The following is a 24,277-nucleotide window of genomic DNA, read 5'->3' as shown; positions in this document are numbered from 1 at the left end:
GCTCTGTGTTTTCTTCTAGAAGCAGGATAAAGGGGAAGCTGCATGTGAAATCTCTGCGGACCATCTGCTGAGACACAAACGCCAACAATGACCACGAAGATGGAGACCCTTGATCCCTCAGCTTTAGCTGATATTGCCACCACCAGCGTCTCCTACAACCCTGAATCAGAGACGGTGACCCTACCACGAGGTGTGGTTTCAGTGGCAGGCCTCACAGTGGTCACTGGAGGTGTTGAACTGTCCTGTGGAAACTGCATGCTGGCCTTCGGCTTCTGGGGGACTCTCATTGGCATCAGCTGTGTGGCCGTGGGAATCTGGGACCAGCTGAATCATTCAAAAGGAGGGATGTCTCTCCTGCTCACACTGGGCTTTGTGATTCTGGCCCTCAGTGTTGCAGTGGTAGGGAGCGTGTCTGCGTTTTACCTCCTGGTGAGGAAAAAGAGAGGATTGACTCGAGAAGAAAGGGAGGATGGAAAAGAAGTTCTTGTTGAGAGTGGAAGGGTGATTAAGAAAGTCACAGTGTGAAGAAGAAAACCAGTTAATTGTACAAGTGAACAAAAGAGGAATGGCCAGGTTTAACCAACAACTATGACAATCATTTCTGAATAAAACACCTAGTAGGGCTCTTGTTGTGAAAGGTCAAAAAGGGAAGTAGTATTCCTGTCTCATACTCAGTCCCAATCTATTTATTCAGAAAATGTTTCATTCCCACTTGAACAGGTTATTTTTCTAAAAGAAATGATGCCTTCATGTCACCTTTACTGTATCAAATATACGTTTCTGTTTTACAAGAATGCACACTTAAATAAATACAAAGTTTTAAGTTACTGCACTGTGCTCAGGGTTGTTTGCTGCAATGAGGAGAAGGTCACTGGTGTGTTTGTAGGGAGAACCTGCAAATCCACAACAGGAAGACCATGCCCACCTAAATTCAATTATTATAGTTTATTATTATATACATTATTATAAATAATAACTATAATCACACTTTAGTATTTATCCGTTTTGAATCAAAAAAAAAAAAAAAATACATTCCAAACCTATCAAATTGTCATTTTAGTACTTTTTTTTTTTAATTATTATTTTTTTTTATATGACTTAGTGTGTTTACAAAATGTAAAACAATATTTCAGATGTACATAAAAAATGTTGCTCTTTCTTTTTTTTTCTTTTTAGCTATATGGAGGTATATTTGTGTTTTTATTATTCAATCAACAACAACAACAACAACAGCAACAACAACAAAAAACATTTCCAATAAAAAAAAAAAAAACAAACATTTTTAATCAAAGAAAAAGGTGTTCAAATGCTAATATTTGGGTGTCATTTTTTTTCTTCTTTGATTGAAAATATTTATTTTTGGTTGAAGTAAACTTTTTTGATTTGAAAAGTTTTTGTTTGTGTGATTTTTTTTTTTTTTTTTTTGATTGAATAATAAAGACACAAGTCTATCTCCATAGAGCTACTGTTTGGTGGTACAAAATAAAAAAATAAAAATAAAATAGTTTTAAAAAAAGGCTATGAAATGTGATTTATGGCTCAGGGAGACGCAGGTCACATGACAAAATGTGTCAGTGTCTCCATCTGGTGGACAAGTATTTAACATTAATATTCAGAATCAGAATCATCTTTATTCGCCAAGTGTATGTTGTACACACGAGGAATTTGACTCGGTCAACTGTGCTCTCTTCAATAGTGAAAACATTCAATAATAAACAATCAACTAGAAAAGATAAGTATAAATATAAACAGTAGTTAGACTAGAATGTGCAAACTCGATAAAATAACAAGATGATAATAATAATAATAATAATAATAATAATAATAATAGTATTAAAAAAAATAAAAAAAACAGCCTAAAACAAGTATTTAACCCCAACTTTGGGTGCTTTAAAAAAGTCACATGGCTAGTGTTTGTATTACTTTTCATGCAACAGTGACAGATACTTTCATACCTGTTTACATTAATGTGTTAACCATATATTATAGTGACCTACCTATTGTTTTAAATACTGTTGCCTGACGCTCTATGCGGCTTGCTTTGGTCACATGACTAGACTGACATGCGTCACATGTGTCCGTAGGTATCGGATTAGGACGGAGATCACCTGACGACCCGCCACCACCTACGTGGTCACGTGTCACCGTTCAAGTTTCAGGAAACAGTTTTTTTTTACCTTCCGAAAACCAAACCCCTAAGCCCCGCCTTCCCTCTCACCTATTGGCTAGGTTCAACAGTTGCTGTACGCCAATTGGCTATCTTCGAGTTAAGTCTGGCTACGTCATAATCAAACACCACTTTTCTGAAAGTCGTTCATGTTAGTAATGGGGAGTAAAGAATGTCAGCTGTTTGGTACGGGGGAGGTAAAGCTACCTGGCAGGACGCTGTAAAGGTGAGTTTGTGGTTAATGTCTTTGGTTTGTCAGACTGTTTTTTTAAAACCGTCTGTGAGCTCTGTAAAGCTGCTGTCAGTGGCTTTTTTTAAAGGTGTCTGCTGTCAGCACGTTATTTATTTATACTGTGCTCTTTCCAATGGCCTATGTCTCTCTCTAAAAAACCCTAATGCCACTCACTGTCGACCATTTCAACCTGTCGCTGTCCTGTTTGTGTGTTTCTAATATTTAACATGAGACAGTCATGGTGCTGTCTGTCACTCAAGGAATGTTGGGTTGCACAATCTTTATTAAAGGTACAGACAGAGACTGTCTCACATGCAGCTAAAGAGCCAAAGGTCAGTGAAATCACATCTACATCTGTGAAAGGGAAATTGATTTTAAGAGAACTTAAAGCCCTCCTGTGCTTTTAACACACACACACACACACAACTGGAGCCTTTTTTCCACCTCCCCTGTGTTTTTTTGTCAACTGTGTGTGTGTCTGCACCTGCTTCTCAGTTGTACTATTTTTTTTTTTCCACGTTAAAACAATCACCGCAAACATTTCCAGATTTCATGAAAAGCATTGCGTCCCCTGCATTAATTTATTTACATTACCTCCTCTCATATTTTTGCTCCCCCTGGGAGATCCGCCTCCTATGGATATTAATGTATACCGAGGTGTAAAGTGTACAGTTATCTCCTACTCAAGTAGAAGTACTGTTACTTGATTGAAATTGTACTCAAGTACAAGTACGTCATACACAAAATGCTCAAGTAAACGTAAAAAGTTGCTCAATTTAAAAAGTACTCAAAGTGAAAGTTACAAGTTATGTTCACCCCCCATGTTTATTTTTGGTAATAAATATTGTCACAGTTCCCTGGCATACAGTAAACATCTCATGTATTAACTTAAAAAGGAAGAGACAAAATTGTGCACAATTGGAACTTCATTTATTTTCCACTAAGGCATCTGTATAAAATAAAATGTTTGTCAAAATGTACAATTTTTTTTTTTTTTTCTTTTTTTTAAAATAAAACAACTCCAGTGAATTAAATTTAAAAAAAAAAAAAAATTATAAAAAGTTCTCAGGTTCTAAGTATAAATACATTTATTAACTTTAAAACTGAGAAAATAAATTTCATTTTCAGTGCTGTTTAAATAAATCATTTCATGCATGAATGTGTGACTGAGTGTAATCTGCATGGTTTGTAATGTGTTCATTTATTTGAAAGCCAGAACAAGCCAACAGATCTAAAATACGTATCTTTGTTTTAGAAACCAGCCATTACAATTTTAGTTTTATTGGCTGTGAATGCATGTTTGAGTGGGTAAAGTTCAACAAGCCATTTCATTTACAAGCATAAACTATGATCATATAAAAAGAAGAAAAATAAAATCTGCTTTAAGGCTGCTTAGAAACACAACTGTGTTCAGCGTTGCACAATTCATCCAGTTGTTTCTTTTGATTTAAGATGAGTTGTAGCTAGCTTCCATAGTGCTAGTATGGAATTTTCAAAGGCCGATGCAGATACCGATTTAAAAGAAGAAAAAATAGATTCTGCCGATGGCTGACATCTAAAGCCGATATACTTTTTTTTTTAAAGCACATTGATTATGAAAGACAATTGAAACGCTCATGATATAAATTTATATATTAGAAATTAAATGAAACACCCCAATAGAACTCTTAACATTTATTGAACTTTAAATATACCCGTACACAACCAAGTAAAACAAAAATCCATATCCTTTTAAGATTTGATTAGGCACTATTATATCATATCCTTGTCCTATTATCAACTTTTATTAGTAAGCCTATTGGCTTCTACCTCTCCCGTGCACATTCTATTATTATTATTGCTTTCTTGTTGTATATTCATACATCTGATTGGTTTTTGTTCTTTCTTTTTTCATTTAATGGCTACTCTAAAATGCTAAAGACATATCGGTCGACCTCTAGTTTTAGCTGTTATTAAGATTGTAAAGTTTTTTTTTTTTTTTAATTATTTTTGCTGTTTTTTCCAGAATGGGCTCCTAAACTCCTCCAGTCATCAGTTGAACTCAGCAGTGTGGAAACAGACGGTTGAGAGATGTGTACAAGATGCTTGTCTCGAAGCCATGGAGGACGGGTGGTGCTGGTTTTGGTAGAAATGTTAGTTGGCTGCTAAACTCCAACTAAACTAGTTGTATTGGTTAGTGACTCGACTCAGAGAACTGTGAAGGAGCCGTGTGAGTATTCAATAGTGTGTTACGGTTGAATAAAGCCTTGTCCTGATGGAGTGTAGTGAGAGAGTGTTGTGTGGGACCGGTGAGGTGGAGCTGGACCCAAACATCGTCAGCGAGGAAGCAGGAAAACTTTATTCAGAGCTACAGGTGAGAGACTTCAGTTTTGTGCTGCACCATTGCTCCTCCCTTTCGCTGTAAGAATTGTTTGGATTTCTGTCCTCGCTGCTTCACCCTGTCACAGACTATCATCGAGACCCATGGCGAAGGTGTTGTGGAGTCGCTGCTGCCCATATTTGTTTGGGTCCTGGAGGGACTGGCCAGCTGTAAAACCCAGCTGAGAGACCGAGAGGAGGAGGCGGAGAGGGAGAGAGCTGAGCGCGAGGAGCTGCTGGATAGATACCAAGCAGAGCGAGCGCTACGTAAAGACAGTCAGGAGGTTTGAGATCACTAAGTCGCGTCTCATTGAACTTTTATACACTTAAAGCTGCTGCAGACGATCATTTTGTTATCAGATAAAGAGGAAGAAGTAGGCCTCACAGATCAATAATTTGAAGATCATTTTCTCAGAAAAAAGGTTGAAATTGCCACTCGAAAGCTTGTATTGATCTCTACAGTAAACACACTTTATTGACATTGTTAGAACAGTTTTGTACATAACATTGTGGGATGTGGAGTCCCGTAAAGTAATACATAGCTGTGTTTTTACTTAATTCTAACCATAATTTCTTGTGTTTGTCCCCAAAAACTCTGCCAAAGTGTTCTGGTGTTTTCACGGAATGAACTTTGCTGCAAAACAATATTTATTTTGAAGTTTACACTGAAAGATCCGAATCCTGTTGAAATTTGATATTTTGCAGAGTGAGGTGATATCACAGGGAATACTGGGAACACACTAGAACAAAAATAATGTCAAGCAAATCACTGTCCTCCTTGTATGGCGAAGAAACATGAGAATTTGCATCTGTTTACGAGACTTCACAACCCACAATGCAATGCATGAAACTTTTCTGACAATGTCAGTAAGAGAATGTTTCCAATGGAAATAATTTTTTTTCCTAAGCAAGTGATTTTCAGTTTATTGATCTATGAGGCCTATACTATGTCTTTAGCAAATAAAAAAAATTACCGTCTCAAGAGTTTATTTTAAAAATGCTGAGTTTTTGACTTTTTTTTTTTTGTTTTTTGCAGAGGTATCTGGAGTTGGATGACCAATTTGAACACGAGAGGAGATCAATGAGAATGAGAGAACAGGAGCGGGAACAGCGGCAGAGAGATCTGGAGAAGAAAGCCAGAGAACAAGCTGATCAGTGTGAGGCAATAGTTTTTACGGCGACACTTTACTTGAAATGTTATACATAAGGCGGTCATTACATGTTGTTCGCTAAATTAGGACACCTTTGGAGCTATGTTGGCATTTTTTGGGTCAGGTGGAGGGATGTAGTGGGGTTGGGTAGCGTTAGGCCTTAGGGATTAGGTAGGGTTAGGGTAACGAAGGGTTAGGGTAATGAACGACACTTAAGGACAACCCTCATGACACCCTATTCATGCTTATGACAGCTGTGATGTCATAATAATGACAGCGTTATGTCAGCCTTATTTATAAAACTTCAGCTAAGGTGTTTCAATATTTACTTCAGTAAATAGTAGGTGCAAAACGAACTATCTTTATTAGCTACTTTTATTCATTCAACATATATTGAGGTAAATCATGAAAAACTGTCCTTTTAATAACTTCCTGCTAAAGCTTGGTTCACTTTGTTTCCTGTCAGTGGTGGCCTTGGAAGAGCAGAAGACAAATCTAAGTCGAGAACTGAGCTCACTGAGACACACCCACAACAAGGTCTTGCTTGCACACACACTTATCACTGAAGAAGCATAGATTAAATGTCCTTTGAAACTGAAATCACATCTTGCTGATATTTCCATCTCTCTAGCTGGCTTACACATATCGGGATATTTTGGAAAAAAGGAAAGACTCTGAGAGGGATTCTCCTTTAAGGTCATCCTTAATTTAAATATATCACACCTACTATTAGCTTGATTGTAAGCTTTAAATTATAGTGACAAATAAAAGAAGACGTGTTACCTGGTCAGAGATAATATTTCTTTCTGCTATTTTGCAAAAGCATCACATCTGATGTAAGAGTAAACCACAAATTATCCCTGTTTGCACAAGTAGATAATTGATACTATGCTTTCAGGAATCATGTGCGTTCAAGAAATTCAGACTTTCCACTGCAGCACATCGCTTCAGAAACTAGTGTGGATGAAAAGGTAAGCACATTGACATCAAACCAAACCCTATTTATCCATATATCAAAATAATACTTAGATGAAAACTTAGTTTTGCTCTTTTGTTGTTGTTGTTTTTTTAGATGATTCAAAGACCTCATTCAAACTCAGGTCCTCCCTGTTTGGAGCAGTTAAAATCGAAAGCAGTCGGTGTTTCTGTAAAGCCTTCTCTGGACCCATTATTTATGGAGATCATCAGCTCTACTCCAGAGCTTACACAGTTTCATGTTTCTGTAAATACAAGGTAGTACAAATTAACCCTGAAACTCCTGTGTGTCTGTTTGAGATGCTATATATGAATAGACTATGAAACGCTGAACAGCTGTTACACTTGTTTTCACTGTGCAATATTTTTTATATATTTAATATGTAAATATTCATTCCATGTCCATCCCATCCTTTTTTTATTTCATATATACATATATAAAGTGTGAGTTTTTTTTTTTTATGTGTTGCCTACATCTTTATACCCACCAAAAATACCCAAGACAGTGTATTTTTCTACACTGTCTTGGGTCTTTGAGAGCTGCTTTTTGATTTTCATTTTTTCAAAAATGTTGTGCTTTTCTTGTACAAAAACAAATAAAATGATTCTGATTACCAAAGTAATTTAGTTATCATGCAACCATGAGTTTCCTGTATTTTATTGCATTTTTACGAACTGGTACCTATTTTCATTGAACTCTCAGCAGCCCAATCCAACACAACCCTGAGGAGCTATCAGTAAAAGATGAACTGGAGAAAGGTCTGGAGGTTGTGATCTGCAAGATGGAGGAGGATAAAAGTGAAGAAGGAGAGACGAAGGAAAAAGATGAGGAAGAGGAGGCAGATGAAGACGACAGTGTGGAATGGGAACTTCGCAACACTGACTCTGTGTTTTCAGAACTATCAGAGCTGAGTCAAGATTATGTGGAGAGCGTAGACCGAGGGGCCAGTGTCAGAGGTACTGGGTACACAATCATATGCTCTTATCTCTTTGTGAACTATAAATGCATAGTAAATAATAAAACCTGGAACACATTTCTGACTGTTATCACTATGTGCATTGTTGAGAGCTTTCTAATACTGGTCTCTGTGCAGGTAGCGTAGACCAGTTTGAGAACATTCTTTCACAGTATGAGGAAGTGAAAATCTCACAGTGAGTCCTGCATTCATCAATGGACCAGTCATGACTCTCAGTGTGTGAGAGAATGTGATCTTTAATTCAAAGGACTGCCCATACACTCCTTTATCCTAAACTGTTATTGTAATGTTGTAATTGCTTTTTCCCAGTGAGATTGTTGAAGCTGCTCGAAAAGCTTTGATATCTCGGGTGGTTGAGCTGACCGATGACCGCTCAGCTCTTCAACTGGAAGTAATCACCCTTCAGGAAACAGTGTCTCATTTAGAAGGTCGAATGAAGGAAAAGGAGGAGGAAACCAAAAGGTTCTTAAGATTATTCTCAATAATTCGTCTTTATTATGTTGTGAAAAATCTGACTTGCAAACTTTTCCACAGACTTCGGAAAGAAGTGTGCCAAGCAGAGGATCCAGATGTAAGCTGTGATTTACTTCATTAGGAAAAACAAACTGACCCCACAGCTGTATTGATGCTGTTTTTATATCTCAGATTAATTGCTTTGTGTACACCACAATATGTGAAAGAAATAACATTTTTCTCCCACTCAGGCTTTGCTACCGGCCTCCATGCGTCATTTCTCTCGCTCAGAAATGGCTCGTGTGGTCATGGAGAAGAACCAGTACAAGCAGCGTCTCTTTGAGCTTCAGGAGGCCGTCAGACACAGTCAGAACCTCAGGTAACTTTATTCCTGAACATACCCAGCTAGATTCAAGCATATATGTATTTGATAATAGACTTAAAGCATTGTAATAAATAATTTTACCTACTTCTTCATGAAGCTCATTTGATTTTTTTTTTTTTTTTTAGAGCCAACAAAGAGGAGAAGTTTACAGAGGAAAAAAGGTCCAGTGTTTGGAAAAAGTGAGTCTTCTACCATCCAAATTATTTTTAACTTATTAATCAACTAGAACACTCAGACAACGCAAACCTTCACAAGTGCCAAATATTCTCATTGACAGATTTTGATAGTTGTCTGATCATGGTACCGTGTTCATTTACACATTGAAGGAGCAAAGTCACCAGCAGCATGTGCTGTAGAACAAATTCAAAGAGCTGAGCATTGGGAATTATTGATTTTTGAAACTGATCCAGAATCGGTATTTTGATCCCAATCCATTCCCAAATTTAATCACTTGTTCCTTGTTTCCTGAAAATTTCACCGTAATCCTGTTCATCAGTTTTTGAGTTAGACTGTACACAGACAGACAAAAAAATAAATGAACATGACAAACTCATAACGTCCTCATCCAGGTGTAATGAGGTCTATACTTTGGATTTATCTGATGAAAAGTTCTTGTGTCCAGCAGCTTTAACTGTGTTCTTTTGTTTTGTTTTTTTTATGATAGATTCCACAGCTTGTTTGGTTCGTCCAAACCACCATTAGTCACACCCTCTTCTGCTGCTGTTGCTTTATCAAAATCCCCATCACTCTATCGCTCTCCACTGGGATCTCCTCAACTCCCGGCCATCAGCCGAACACAGACTGTGTGAGTAATTATCCGAGCTAATGGTTTCTTAATTTTGAGTTACGCTGCCAATACACAATGGTGAAAAGTATGTTATTTACTATATTGTGCACATACTTTATATTTAGATCTCCTGCTACCATCTCGCCTCGTGCAAGGAGGAGGGAGCTCTACAGAGAGATTCGATCTCAGATTTGGGCAGCATTGGGAAAGCGGCAGATTGATGGCTGGAGTGTTCCTCTGGCAAATACACAGGTATAATTAAGTTTAACTAAGTTTAAAGAAATAATTTAACAAAACACTCAGCATGGGGGAAAAAAGTGTTTTCTCTCACTGTCAATGCAAGCAGAGTGATTTAAGGAGATTTAATGTCATCCTTGTAGGAGGATAACGAACATGTACCAGAGCCCAAAGATGTTCCTGCTCTTGTGCAGCTAAGATTGTTAGACCAAAGAGACTCAACAGCCAAGGTAACTCCCCTTATGAAAAACCTATTCTATTTTTTTAATATAACAGTCAAAACCAAACTTGTTTTTATCTCCTCAGCTGAAATGTGCAGTTGCCGTCACACCTGAGATCTCAGGGGAGGCCACGGTAAGGTGTCATTACGCTACTATCATTTTAAGTGTGACCTCGACACGTTATTTCATGCCTGAGCTTTAATTGTTCTGTGTCATCTCTTCTGAGACAGTGCTCTGTGTGGGTGGTTTCTGGCCCCGCCTCCTGCAGTGATATCACTGTGATTGATCCTGCACGGCCCAATGCAGTACTGGATCAGTTCAGCCTCCCTCCCACTGCTCCTGCTCTTTGCATTTGTGCAGTGCCCCCTATAGGTTAGTGCTGCCTAAATCTGACAGATTATTTAATTCAAATGATTAACTCATCATCAAGCTCTGCAGGAGCCTGATAACAATCCTGGTCATTTCAATCAGGTGTGTTGGAAGAGGGAAACATCTTAAACATCCTGGATAGTGGCTCTTGAGGACCAGGATTGGCCACCCCTGATTTAATGCTTTTTTTCCCCCTAACTTCCAACACTTAAATTTCCATGATCTCCCCAGTACACTGGGAATGGTCACACACACTTTTCAGATGTGCCATCCTAGCCCATAGTCCAAGATACAGATTCATTATATGGTGACCATGTGTGCCAAGTGTCGTCTCTTTTCAGAAATCAAAATGGTTGTTTTCGTTGGACTTATCTGAACAGTGTTGGATATCCTCTCTGCTGACATAGCTTTCCTCCAGCCCAATCTGTGCTGTTGTTGTTTCAGGTAACTCTGCAGGAACTGTGTGGATTGGGACTCAGGAAGGGAGGTAAATTCAGCTGAATGGACCACTTGTTACATTGAATAACAACTTAAGGATCATAGAGACTGGCTGTCAACTCACACACACATGCTCACTGCTTTCTCTTTTTTCTATTGCAGTATACAGATACATTCAGCCTCTGTTGGCAGGAGACGCTGTCTGCTGTCTGTATCTCTATCAGAGGGCATCCATTCACTCACGTAGGCTATGTTTGATCTCTGTTATTGAGCTGGAATATCAATAACCTCCTGTCAAAATGTTCACAATTTGTGTAGCACAAAAATTGGATTTGAGTCTGTTTGGGTAGATATTGAGTCTTTGGGAAAATGATGCTTCTTCCTCTCCACAGTTTCCCTCTCTTTGTTACACAGAGCACAGTAAATGTACCTGCTTTAAACTTCTCATCTTCAAAGCACAACTAGACTTTCTGACATGAAAAACATTATAACTTACTGTATTTACAGTCATTAACAAATACCATAAGTAATCCACATTTTCCCCCATTTATTCTATTGATCTAAATACACAAATTAATAACAAATACGTTCCTCCACTATATGAATAAGTGCTTATGTTAGTCAATTTTTTAATGGCTAATGTTGTGTAATATGTAAAATATGACATCATATAACATGGAAAATGCTTTTGCATTTTAGCCATTTTTGTTTCATATTGTTTATATTGTTCTCTTTTTCACACAGTTCTAATTATTTGTGTTCATTCAGTCACAGCCCATTCTTGTCATTCTTTTGTTTAGTTAGTTTTTTGTTTATGAACTCAGAACATTTAGAATGCTAAATGGATTATTTCTTACATGAAAAAAAATCTGCCATTGCATTTTTACAGCTGACAGGTGAAGATCAAATATTGTCTCATAATTGTAGTGGGCAGTAAATAAGCATTACAAACAAAAAGATTGTAGAAAGCTAGTGTTGTGGAGTATATAGAAAGCCCCAGTTTTGTTTTACAAAGAGTCAACTAGCCAGGTTTAATGCTGCATTGACCGCATTTAAAAGTTTTTCTTTGTGCCGACTCAATCTCAGGTATACCCAGGATCAGGTCGTTGCTGGTTTAGCTGACGGGACGTTGGCTTTTTTCTCTCACAACTCAGGTAACTGATTTTCTTCTCTTTTCACTGATACATCTGAGTGTGCCAGACAATAAATGGCTCTAATTGCTTGATTTACTCAGGCTGATATAATGTTCTAAATAAAAGATAATCTTTTTTTGACAGATGGCTGGAATTTACAATCGCACTCTGTGATGGCTATTGGATCAAATCCCTTACAGCCCATTCGCTGCTGCCTTGCTAAAGATGACCGCCTGTGGGTGGGATACTGGAACAGAGTTCATGTAGTTGACACTGGTACCAGGAAGGTGGAGGTAAGAAGTAATGGAAATGCCTGAAACCTTTGAATGTTACTTTTGTGTGATCTGTTCATTTGTTGATCAATGAGGTTTATTTGACTTTTATTGCAGCGTAACTTCTGCGTGTCTGAGCGCAGTGAGCAGCAGGTTCGGTTCCTGTGTGCTGGGGGTACTGGAGTTTGGACCTCGTGCCGTCTTGATCCAATCCTCAGGCTGTTTGACTGGTCCACAGGGCGGCCCCTGCAGGAACTCGATCTAACCCTTTTGGTCACTAAAACATTAGGTGCCCAAACTGTATTTTATTTTACTATGACACTATTAACCCCTTAATGGCCCACGTCACGAGTGACGTCACAAGTCTAGCTGTAGGCAAAAACAGGAAACACAGCTGGCTAAAGACTGTGAAGGCTAGTCATGTTACAGCCTTAGAATGTCGTCTGTTTTGTGTTTGGGTGCCAGAATAGGAGGAATAACACTAGTGGATGTAAATTAAAGTTTTTATAGGATTCCAGCAGGCACTCGTGCTCAGAAAAAACTAAGACTATTGTGGTTTTGCGTCCAGGCTAAGCCCCGCCCAACATAATACGTCACAATGTTTACAAACAATCAAAGGGTATATAAGGACGTTATTAAGAAGAGCACTTAGAGAGCGAAAACATCAGCCTAACGCCAAATATCCTTGTGGCCAGATATTGGCAGTTATCGGCATCAATTTCTATCCCCATAACAATGATACAGTAGATCCAAATGTATTTTTTTTTTTTTTTTTTTTTTTTACCAAAAATTGCGATGAAATATGCAATCTGGATCCGATGCAGATGAAACTCTGTGGGATGATTGAGAAACTAACTTGACATAAATTGCATATAGATCTGACAATTATGAACTGAGATATGAATTTTTGAACTTTAGCCAGTGAAGGAGACAGTACTTTGATTCCGATCCACATTTTAATAGAATTTTCCATTGTGTAAGGTCTATCTTTGGTTTAAATTTTGACACAATCCATTAAGTTCTTTTGATGTAATCCTGATAACAGACAAACAAACAAACATAAATAGTTTAAATGCTGGTGAAAAAATGTACCTCCTTGGCAGAGTTAATGATGCTGAATGGTGAAATAGTTCCTGGTCTCTTTCAGTAAACATCTGCCTTTTGAGCATGGATGAAATTTTTTTCTAAGCATCATGGTTTTCTCCCAAAGACTAAAAGATGTATATTAAGATCATTATGGTCTTTAAATTGCTCCTATTAGAGTACTTGTGTATGCATGTGCCAGGAACTAATGTATGTCAATATATATGATTTACAGCAAGGACATAATGATCATTATTATTTCTGATATTGGTATTACAACGATCTAAAAAATGTTACATTGTCATCGTTATTTCAGACTAACTTGTCATGATTGTTTGAGATCAATAAAAGCTTTATGCTAATCAAAGGTTCCCTCTCTGCAGGGCAGCCCTTCCTGACCCTGTCCCCTCTGCAGATCACCGCTCTCACCATCATCTCAGGTCGTCTGTGGGTGGGCACAGGAGGTGGAGCTGTTTTCTCCATCCCTTTGTCGATAAGTAAGTTCTGTTCAGTTTGGAAGGTCTGTGGATGAATTTTGTGTTGTCAGTAATGTGATTTTTTTTGACTGTCTTTAGCTTCAGAGGCCGTTTCCATCCCGTATTGCTCCACGGCGTCGGCCCAGCTGTGCTACCACGGACATAGACAAGCTGTCCGATTTATCGTGGCTGCTTCTGGTGAGGAATGGGTTGAACTGAGAATAGTAAATACCTGCTGTGTTAGTTCTCTGTGACTGAAGCATGTTTCCTCACAGGCTGCTTGATCACATCAACAAGCAGCGGCCAAGTCACAGCAGCTCAGCTTGTCCTCAGTGGAGGAGAAGGCTACATCAATTTCCGGATTGGTGAGTTTCCAGTTTACATCTGGTCTGAACTATCAATAGACATTTCATTTTTCTTTTGGTTTTTCAGGTGATGATGCAAGTGACGAAATGACCGAGGTGCCTCAAGTCCCACCACAACGGTCTGAGCGTAGTCACATGATCATTTGGCAGAATCCCCTGCCCTCAGATTTTAGTCCTGAACTCTGACATTGTTTTATATGAAATAAAAGATCAAGTTTAAACACACAAATGCTAATTAGGCCTGGCCGAAACCAAATGCAGTATCATCTCATTACAGAGGCAAACCTAAGGTATATGAATAATGTTGTTTTGTACCTCAGGTTTTTGTGCATCCATGGTTTTGCTGGAAGATGAGTCCTTCACGTGTGCCTTCATTTGCTTTTTTGTCGTTAATGTTTTTTTAACAATTTCTGTGTATGATCTGCTGCCTCAGTTCAATGGGTGTGGTCAAACTTTGTATTCACTTAAATATTGTTGTAATTGTGATAATGTGTTTTTGTCATCAACTGTGAACTGGAAAATATGATTTCTGTCTTAGAAAAACCTCATTTTTTTGTTTTAGAGGTTGTCCTAAGTTTATTCTCCATTTCTTGGTTTTTCCATAATGACCGTTGACTCTCATAGAAGTCCTCGAGGCTGTATGTATTTTAATCCATTGACACTAAAATGATGAGTGCCCTTAAATTAACAGCAGGGGTGAAAGCATGTGACCATTTTGCAGTTTAAGTCGACCTGCCTAATGTTACTGATATGATTGGATACAAGCACATTCTGAATGTGTATACATGTCATGCACAGAATGAATAATTTAAGTGATATATTTATTTTCTCATCAATGATTGTCTTTCTGTCTCCTTGAATAGGACATTAAATGTGTTTTGAACTGTCCTGTTTTAAATAATCTTTTCATACTTCAAAAATAAGTGTCCTATTTGCAATATTTATGTGCATTTTGTTTTTCATCTGATCTCACAGTCTTTAATCTGTCTTTATTCATAGATGGTCAGTATCCAGGGGTGGACTGGGACAAAAATTCAGCTCTGGCATTTTGTGCCCAGACCAGTTCGGTACATTATCAATGGACACCTTGTAGAAGCCGTTATGCTCACGTCTGTTATGCTCAACACGTGGCTCTTTATGTGTTCATTTTATTTATTATTCCCCCTGAAAACCTTAAAAGTGAGAACATTTTTAACCCCTTTTTAACTATGTCCTTTGGGCTTTTTGCAACTTCCTTTTTTCCCATTTTTGCCCCTTAACACTTTTTTTCCCCAGACTATAAATATCTTTTTGAAATTTTTTGTCCTATCTAATTTTTTTGGTACATTTTCATCCAAATAATCAAAGTTTTGCCCATTAAATACCAGTTGCTTCCTTTTCCCCTCCTTTTGCCTTTTTTTGTTTCCCCTTTTCAGAATCAGAATCAGAATCTTTTATTGACCAGGTACAGTTTAGAACAATACGAGGAATTTGACTAGGTAGTTGCAGTGAAAGGAGACACATCAACACACCGGAGCAGCCATTTGCGGCGCCCACTATTGTTGGCCACATTTTGTCCTTTTTTCCACTATTGTTTACCACATTTTGCCCATTTAAGCTATCCTTTGCTAATATATACCACCTGGTTCTTTATTTGCCCATTTTTTGGCCACTCTTGACTGCTTCTGGCCCGTTTTAGTCACTTTTCACTCTTTTCTTGCCATGTTTTTACCACTTTTTAACCATTTTGTCTGCCTACACTCGCTCATCAAAACTAAAAAAAAGTATTGGGTAGACGGCCCACCGAGAAGATGGCCTGTCCACACCTGCTCGCAGCTATGGAAACAGAATATTTGACAGTCAAAAGAAATGTTGCAAGTTTCTTTTTATTAATAGACTGATATGTTTTAAAGTGATGAACATTTAAAACTTATTTCATATGAAAACATGGACAGTGAAGAGGTTTGGGATATAAAATATCACTCCTTGACTCAAGCTGTTTGGCTTCTCTCCTTATTAGGGACAAGCCCTCATGTAACAGCAGTCTGTCAGTGTCTCAGTTATGGATTCCATGACCAGGGGTTTTCCTACGATGGGCTACTGTGAGTCCTGGGCAGACGTATCCTGCGGCTCAGGGAACGAGCGAGTCGGTCCACTGCGCCACCCACTGTTCCTCCGAGCTCTTTCTTAGAGGTCAGACCCTCAATGTTGCCGCTATACCACATGACCCAACCTGCGAGTGAAAACAGCACCAGCAGGGCACCAGTGTACACCAGCAGATCCCCAAAGTCCCGGCCTTGGATCTCCAATGGTGCAAAGACGCCCAGCAGCAAGGAAATCACACCCAGCAGGTCCATGAGGATGGCGAAAACCAGAGCCAGCTTACAGTGGGACAGGCCTTCATACTTTGGTGCCATGGTTCAAACTGGAAGAGAGAGAACAGGTCGAATGTCAACAATTCCTACTCTCCACTATATGTTTTTGTGAAGGATCTTGGGTATTGTTCTATGGTAAATGTAGCAAACATAGCATTTTGTTTGGAGTTTTTCCTTGAAGACAAAACTTAGAAACAAATGAAACTTTCATTTATTCTGTAAGACAAAACTTAGGGGTTTTGAAAGGTGGAGATTTAATCATTTACTACTTCTCTGGCTGTAATACATAACTGATGTATTCACTTTGGTGCAGCCTGGACATTCTGATAGCTCTGTGCTGTGCTTTCTACATTAGAAGCTGCTACTTTTGAATCAGTAATGATTACAAAATGACAACACAGCGAGAAACGCACTGGTTCATTGTTTACACAGTTACATTTTGCCCTTTAAAAAAAAAAAAAATCCATTTTTACTGATTGAGATTTGAGCCACTTCATTTTGAATTAATTTTTTTTACATTGTGTTTCATAAATTCCGTTTGCACAAGTTTGCCTTTTCTTATTTATCAGTGGCTTTACAGTCCTTATGTAGACAGTATTACTAATTAAAGTTCCTTATTTTATTTTAGTAATGGTCTGCTTCCATATTTTTGGAATATTTCAAGAATTCGTGTTCATGTACATGCAGTATATATCCTGTGTATATCAATGTTATGATTTTTGGCATATCAGTCGATATATCTGTTATCGGCAGATGCATCGGACATGGAATTTTTTTTTTTTTTTTTATATATATTTGTTTTAAAAACAATATTTATATTGACATCGACCCCAAAATCCCATATATCGGCTGGACCCATGCTTCAATGTGCATTAAACATAAATCGAAAAAAATAAAATAATTAATTCCTAATGTGACAAAAATGCTTGATAAAATCCAGTCATTTACAAAAATAGATGAACATTTGTCCTTTAAAACCCATTTCTGCATGTGTGTGCAATCTGAGAGGAAAGTATAAGAATACATCAGTGACTTGTTTTCCTGCATCCACTCCTCACACAGGTGCCACACCTCTCCTACCGTTTAAACGGTATAAAGGGGACTTTTGGTTTCTTGTTGAGTAAATACAAAGCTACACAGTCAAATAGCGTGAATTAGTTTTTGTTTTTTTTTTCAACAAAAGAAACTCTACCTACCCTGTAGTGGCGTTGATGAGTTAGAAGTTCTACGTATTCATACAGAACAGATGAAGACTTTGTTGAAGGAGACTCGCGGGACTATGAGGCGCGCTACAGTCAACAGTGAAACCTGACACCTCACAGTCACCTGTTCTACCTGTCCTAGTGTGTGTGTGTGTGTGTGTGTGTGTGCAAGTGTGACTAACTCTACAACCATGTAGAACACACACAGGCTGAACACGTTAAAGTCGCAAACAGGACTTCCTATTAAATAATTAACACAATAAAAGAGGTTTGGAGACATTTTTAAACAAGCTAGTCAAATGGTAGCCATGACAACACCAAAAAAGGACATTCAATATGGGATCCCGGTTGCGCATGCTAAAATAAACCGAAACCTTTTGAAATATTTAGCAGCAAACCACATTAAAAAAAAAAACCTATGTGAATTTTTCTCTGCTACTTTTGACCAGATGTACCGCAATGTTTGTGAAATTTGTGATATATATATATATAAATGTTAAATCTAAATATTTTATTTTGGTACTTTCGGTGAATCTACATATTAGCTAAATATTTAGTTTCACCCGTGACATTTAGAGTTAGATTTAACATTTAGATTTAAGATGTAGGATTTAGATTTAGATTTAACAATAATAATAATAATATAATCTCTTTTTCTAAAAATGTTGATTCCCCACTTTAGCCTTACAGCTTTCTTGGATTGCACAGTGTAGTTTGTATAATATTTGCATGTACATTTGCACTTGGATTTAACCCCTATTTAATATCCAATCCTTTATTCTTGTGTTATTACATCATTGTTTTTGTCTCTATGTTTACTTTTACTTTCTAATCATGTATGTATCTTTTCTTGGAGTTTCTTGTAATAATTTCTACTTTTTTTGTTGCACAAACAGGGCTCTGTAGGGTTCACGCTCCCTCCTCTGGTCTGTACTTTTCTCACTACAGTTACTTTTTATTTTCCCTCGAACAGGAATAATAATTATTATTATTATTATTATTTAAATCAATGATTTTGTCATATTGTGAAAATGTCGCCCCGGAAGTGACGTAAACTGCTGTAAAAATAAAAGTGCGATAATTGTTATTGTTAGCTTGTTAGCTAGCAGACTAGCTCGTGAAATGGAGGTATGACAGAGTAATAACGTCTTATTACATGTGCGAGGTTAAGTTATAACAAACGTAACGTGGTACGTACCCATTACTGCTGGATGAGTGTGTTATGTCGAGATAGGGACGGCGGACTTGTGGCTGATTTAATCGTTTGACTGAGCAAGAAATGAAGTATATCGGCTTAAAAAGAAGAAAAAACACTGGCTACATATTCTATGCTAATATTACACGAGGCTAACATAGTTATAAGCTAACGTCATTTAGCTGTGAAATGTCAACAGTTTGCTCCTCGGCAGAACATGATAGGCAGTCGTGAGGTGGATTTTAGTCACATTTGTAGTTTAAAGTCGTAACATTCAATTGAAATCGCCTGGTTTATGAGAGAATTGACACGATACGCCATAACGTTAACAGTCCACTGACTTGCCATAGCAGCATGACGTAATGATCCCTTATACACTGCTCTGGTGTGAACTAATCAACATTTCTTTGTGGTAGATGGAGGACGGAACCAGGAGTAATGCTCCTTCCACATCTAAGATCCACACAGGATCACTCCATCTGCAGAGTAAGACTGACATTAAGTTCCACCTTTACAGCTTCACTGCTCAATATCTGCTTCTCTTTTTAGCTCCAAAAAATGAAGACACCTATGAAATTTCAATCCCATATGAGGAGGGCAGTTATGAGCAGCAGGGATTTTTTAATCACCGTGAACAAAATTTTGAAGGTAAACTTCACAATCAAACATTTATGCAATTCATTCATTCTAAAAAAAAAAAAAAACAACAATAACAAAAATAAGGCGTGATTTCATCTGATTTTCCTGTTCATTCACATCAGAGTCTACCTCTCCTGCTGGCCCTTCTACCGTAAACAACTCCTACTTGGTGATCACCAATCTGCGTACACAGCTACAGATCTCTCTGGAAAAAAACTCCTGGCTGCAGAAACGAATAGAAGACTTGGAAGAAGAACGAGATTTTCTGCGCTGCCAGTTGGATCGCTTCATCTTTTCCACTAAGAGCCAGGAACAGAATAATAGCCAGTACAGTAATGGTGAGAAGCAGAGAGAGAGTTGAAATAAGGGGTTTAAAAATAAAAAAATACAATAGAATTATGTTTTAACTTTTTGTATTTTCTGAAGGATATGAACCCCGACGATTTAACTGGAGGGTACGAAGGGAAGAAGATCGCCCCTCTGGTAAAGACAAACACTAAATCAGTGGTTCTCAAACTTTTTTGGGGGTATTCTAAGGTGAACTTTTTAAGCCCCACCTGCATGCACACCCCCCACACCCCAATTATCCTGACAAATAACATATTTTCAAATGTATTGAACTCACAGGGAACCAGTAACATTATGTTTCATAAAAAATCAAAAACTAAATTAAACTAATCACCTAAATAAAAAATAAAAAAACAAATGTAAAAATGCAGGTAATAACGAAACATTGTTTGCAAATCTGTGTCAAAAAGCTTAAAAAAACAAAAAAGGAACTTCAGTGCACATATGAAATGAACTAACAGGGAAAAAAGTCATATGTTTCATAGTGCAAGTGACATATTTCATAAATAAATCAAAACTCAAAAACTAAATTAAACTAATCACCTGCATAAACAACATATTTGGAACTCAAAAATACAGGAAATAACGACATTGTTTGCAATCTAAGCCAAAAAGCTTAAGAAAACAAAAATGAAAATACATGTTTTAAGTAAGCTATTAAAAGTTTTTTTTTTATTATTATTTTTATTTCACTTCACTTAACATGTCGACCACAATCAGTATTTTTGCACTTTAGTTCCACGTAACATTTTGTTCCCGGTCACATATATACTGCAGTCTAATAATGTAATGCTCTTTAAATTTTTGCTTCATTTTACGGCTTCTCATTATTACTTTTTTTGTGCGTCTGCATTTTGTTCATTGTTAATGATCTTTATTTTCAATGAAGAAAGGCATTTTAGAAGATTGGCATGAAATTGAAAATTTGACAAGCCCTGCGCTAAACTAAGCCGTAGGAAACCAAACGGCTGTTAAAAGTATAAAAGTATTCATACTTGATGTGACAAGCTTGAGGTGTCAGATTATTTTCACCTTCCACGGTGACGTAATTGTGTTTGTAGAAGTGTTTATTTTCACCTCTGTGTTAGCCTCAGGTAAAGGATCTGATTTTCTTCTCTTCACAGAGCAACAGAAGACAGACGCACATCATTTTGCCTCCCGTCAGTTCATCCAGCGACGGCCTGCTCTCCCTACAATGGGCTCTTCTAAGAACCACGTCTCCAACTCATTACCCAATCAACTCGCTTCTATGAATGCCTTGTTCAACGCCACACAATCGCAGGCCCTGATGCAAAATCATAGCCACGGCTCCGCCACGGCCACAGCCACTGACCATAGTGCAAACAGCAGCAGTGTCACAAGATCATCTATGAATGAAGTTGGTGGACATGGCAACGTCGGTCCAGGTCAAATCTACCTCGTTCTTATTGAGTTTGTTGAAAACGTAGCTCCAGCAAGATTTGTTTTGTTTTCTTTTTGAATAGTATGTTAAGGTTTTGTTGAGTCAAACAAGGTTTTCCAGGACATTTTTATCTTCTGACATGTTTCCATTGTCAACTGCCAGTAGAGCTGTGCAATTAACTGAAATTCGATTAGGATTTTGATGATTACACCCATTGATTAAAAACATAACAATAAAAAAAAAATGATATAATCTAAAACCTATATTTTATTATAATGTAAGACATATTATCAGATTATAACTGACATAAAACAGACACTGGTTCGAAAAAAAGGGATCAGAAACATTTTTAGCCACATTATGTTTTATTCAACATAATTCATATTTCTGAGTGGAAGGTGAAGGTGAGTGTGAGCAACCATTCTCAATGTGACGTTCTTTTAGTTTCACTTTTGTTCCTCGTAGCTTGTTAGCCTGTTTTCCTTTGATTTACATTCAAACCTTGTAATTTTTGAGATTATAACAGCGGAAAGTGTTATAAATGTGTCGTTTTTTCACCACGGCAGACGTCACTAACCTTCGCGGCCGTCAGATTATTACATCACCAAGTGGAAGTGCATCTGATTGTCAAAACAAACTTGATGGCCGTTTCCTAACTCCTCTCCTAACACCTTTCCTTAACCCTGTGACTTCATCCACGGGGTTATGGAAGTTAAAGGAACAGTAAATAAGAAAGGCGATAGGAGGGACTATTCGGACGCAGACTGGCAGTTGACAGTCGAAACATGTCAGGATATGAAACATTTCCTTAAAAACCTAGTCTGAATAAACGAAACCTTAACTTAACATACCTGTTGAAAACATGATTTAAGCTGTGCAGTTTGGATGATTAGATCCTTTTTGTCTGATTAGATTCCGTCTCACTTCTGGCAGAATCTGCTGAATACCTGGAGCAGGAGGGCTACATGGAGGAAGAGGAAATGATATCAGGTGATAGTGTATTGTCAGAGTCAGTTAACAGCAGCACACCCCACATAAAGAAAAGACGAGTCTTCCGACTTCAAAGAGAGCGACAAAGAGGTACAGGATAGATCATCTTTAGCATAATTTCTGATGAGGTTCCTAGTTTACTTAACCCTTCTGTTCACATTTCCTTACAGTGAAAGATGCTGCCGGTGTCCTGTTTCGCTACAAGAAGATTCTACTCACATACCAGCGTTTGAAAAATATGTCCAAAGCCTTCAAAATTCATGGCGTGGATCGCAACACGGTGGCTTCCACCACACCTATAGCTGAGCTGCTGATTGTGGCCCCGGAGAAGGTGGCAGACGTGGGTGAGTTTGACCCCTCAAAGGAGAAGCTCCTGGATTACGCCCGACGCTGCTACAATTCCCTGGATGAAGAGACGCTGAGCAGAGTGCAGGCCCTGAAGAAGAGTAACCTTCTCCTGCCTATTTCATATAGGTTCAGACACTGAGGGAAGAGACCACAGTTCAAAATGAGAGGTGGAAGTTAGTTTGACCTCTGCTGCAGCCGTGAAAGCTAAAGACTTTTAGGGAAGTGAATAACAGCTACTGGGATACAGTGAGTCTGTTTATGAAGGAACTTTGCTTCATATTATGGACACATTTTAGTTTTTTTTTCAACATTTTCACATATTTGTAGTTGAGTTCTTTGCACAAGAAAGAAAGCGATCTTTATCTTTGGTGTCTGCAGATGTAAAGACTTTTTAATGTTCCTTAGTGTCAATAGATAACATTTTTGTATAGCCCACTGTCATGAATATTGCTGTAAACTTAAACCAGTCAATCACTTTTTTTCTTCTGACACATTGTAACATGTTTTATTTTACTGAGACAGTTTGTTTAGTATTTTTTCAATGTTGTAATTTTTTTTTAATTTAGTTTTTACCTATTAATATACTTCTAAACACACAAAATAATCTTATTTTATTGCTAAGCAGTATTAACAGGCTTAGAAGCGTGTTAGCTTTCCATCGTAAGTGTCTGTAAAACATACGTAACAGTGTTTGTTGAAATTAATCAACACTAGTTCATTGTGTTCATACTGCTCAGTGAGTTTGCTGTGTTTTGTTTTATTTTTATGGTATTTTCCAACAAATTATGCAAGGTTGTCTTGGTAATTTATTCACATTTTTGGGGTGAATCTCATTCTTTGAAATTACATAATGAGATTCACATGATGATTAAGTGACAGTTGTAAAAAAAACATTTCTTATATAAAATAACTGTACGTGTTTTTATTTGACATGTGTATGCAATACTAAATGTATTAATTGAATTGTATGTATGTTCTTATTAATGTCATCCACTGGTATTATCATGTTCATGTCATGTTCAGTTACAACAATGATACTTCTCCACTGGTGTTTGCAATGCCCCCTTTACCAGATGATTTGCACTGAATTATTGTAAACATGTATTCCGTTGTTCTGATTTAGAGGCTCTACATTAAATTGTGACCTTAATCACTCTTTGTAAAGGAAGTTTCTGTGATTATTAAACTCTATGCTGGTTGTTTTCTATCTATGATGTGTGAGGTTTTGTGACCAGCGAAAGCAGCATGAGCTCCATAATATTCCACTTGTTTTACAAACGTAAAAAGCTCTCTGAGGAACTTTGTGCCTCTTGTCCAAAACCGAAATGTTGATTGTTATTTAGAAACTGTGTCATATACAGTTTTGATGACACATGCAAATACTTAAATCTGGTTGTTTGTATAAACTGCCCACAAATATTTAACAGTTTCTCAAAAATGCAATACTCACCTTTTTCTTAGCAGATTTATATTGTATGTACACATTTGATTTCCAGCAAAATAGAAGATTTTTTTAAGGCAAGGCAAATGTATTTGTTGAGCACATTTCATACACAAGGCAATTCAATGCGATTCTAAAGTGGGACTTATAAAATTGATCACAATGATGTAAAAATACTGTTCTTTCAAAATGTAGATGAGTTGATCACATTTTCTTAGTAACAGTGCTCTGTATTATCCACTGGTTTATAATAAAGTTTTATTTGTGTTAAAGTAAATT

The 24,277-nt window shown here is 37.5% G+C and overlaps 3 protein-coding genes across 4 annotated transcripts; 2 read left to right on the top strand and 1 right to left on the bottom strand.

Annotated features, from left to right (window-relative positions):
• Positions 1–2,260: 2,260 nt before the first annotated feature.
• On the top strand, positions 2,261–14,966 carry LOC114478118 (C-Jun-amino-terminal kinase-interacting protein 4). 2 transcript variants are annotated; one of them, XR_003675814.1, is made up of 28 exons: positions 2,261–2,393; positions 4,405–4,752; positions 4,847–5,041; positions 5,794–5,914; positions 6,375–6,445; positions 6,540–6,604; positions 6,807–6,879; positions 6,981–7,141; positions 7,587–7,840; positions 7,978–8,035; positions 8,170–8,322; positions 8,395–8,431; positions 8,565–8,692; positions 8,824–8,877; positions 9,363–9,503; positions 9,611–9,737; positions 9,866–9,952; positions 10,029–10,076; positions 10,174–10,315; positions 10,757–10,799; positions 10,913–10,993; positions 11,837–11,904; positions 12,028–12,176; positions 12,273–12,444; positions 13,627–13,735; positions 13,814–13,912; positions 13,990–14,079; positions 14,147–14,195. XR_003675814.1 is itself a non-coding variant. In XM_028470958.1 (28 exons), the coding sequence occupies exons 2-28, from the start codon at positions 4,654–4,656 to the stop codon at positions 14,263–14,265; spliced, it is 2,949 nt and encodes a 982-aa protein (XP_028326759.1). In that variant the 5' UTR covers positions 2,261–2,393; positions 4,405–4,653; the 3' UTR covers positions 14,266–14,966. The 2 variants fall into 2 exon arrangements, 1 of the variants encoding a protein (XP_028326759.1); XM_028470958.1 differs by having other exon boundaries at positions 13,622–13,735; positions 14,147–14,966.
• A 959-nt stretch (positions 14,967–15,925) lies between these two features.
• Positions 15,926–17,833, bottom strand: tmem238a (transmembrane protein 238a). The gene is made up of 2 exons (XM_028470960.1): positions 17,630–17,833; positions 15,926–16,483 (listed from the first exon to the last, which is right to left on the bottom strand). Exon 2 carries the CDS (start codon positions 16,473–16,475, stop codon positions 16,146–16,148), a length of 330 nt encoding a protein of 109 aa, XP_028326761.1. The 5' UTR covers positions 16,476–16,483; positions 17,630–17,833; the 3' UTR covers positions 15,926–16,145.
• Positions 17,834–18,669: 836 nt separating this feature from the next.
• ccdc106a (coiled-coil domain containing 106a) lies at positions 18,670–23,768 on the top strand. The gene is made up of 8 exons (XM_028470697.1): positions 18,670–18,825; positions 19,247–19,316; positions 19,380–19,478; positions 19,592–19,807; positions 19,896–19,952; positions 20,942–21,223; positions 22,132–22,299; positions 22,380–23,768. The coding sequence occupies exons 2-8, from the start codon at positions 19,247–19,249 to the stop codon at positions 22,694–22,696; spliced, it is 1,209 nt and encodes a 402-aa protein (XP_028326498.1). The 5' UTR covers positions 18,670–18,825; the 3' UTR covers positions 22,697–23,768.
• Positions 23,769–24,277: the final 509 nt, after the last annotated feature.

This window comes from Gouania willdenowi, chromosome 16, assembly GCF_900634775.1.
Source record: "Gouania willdenowi chromosome 16, fGouWil2.1, whole genome shotgun sequence".
NCBI lineage: Eukaryota > Metazoa > Chordata > Actinopteri > Blenniiformes > Gobiesocidae > Gouania > Gouania willdenowi.
The sequence above is the reverse complement of the archived record's forward strand: the minus strand, read 5'-3'. Positions and strand labels throughout refer to the sequence as shown.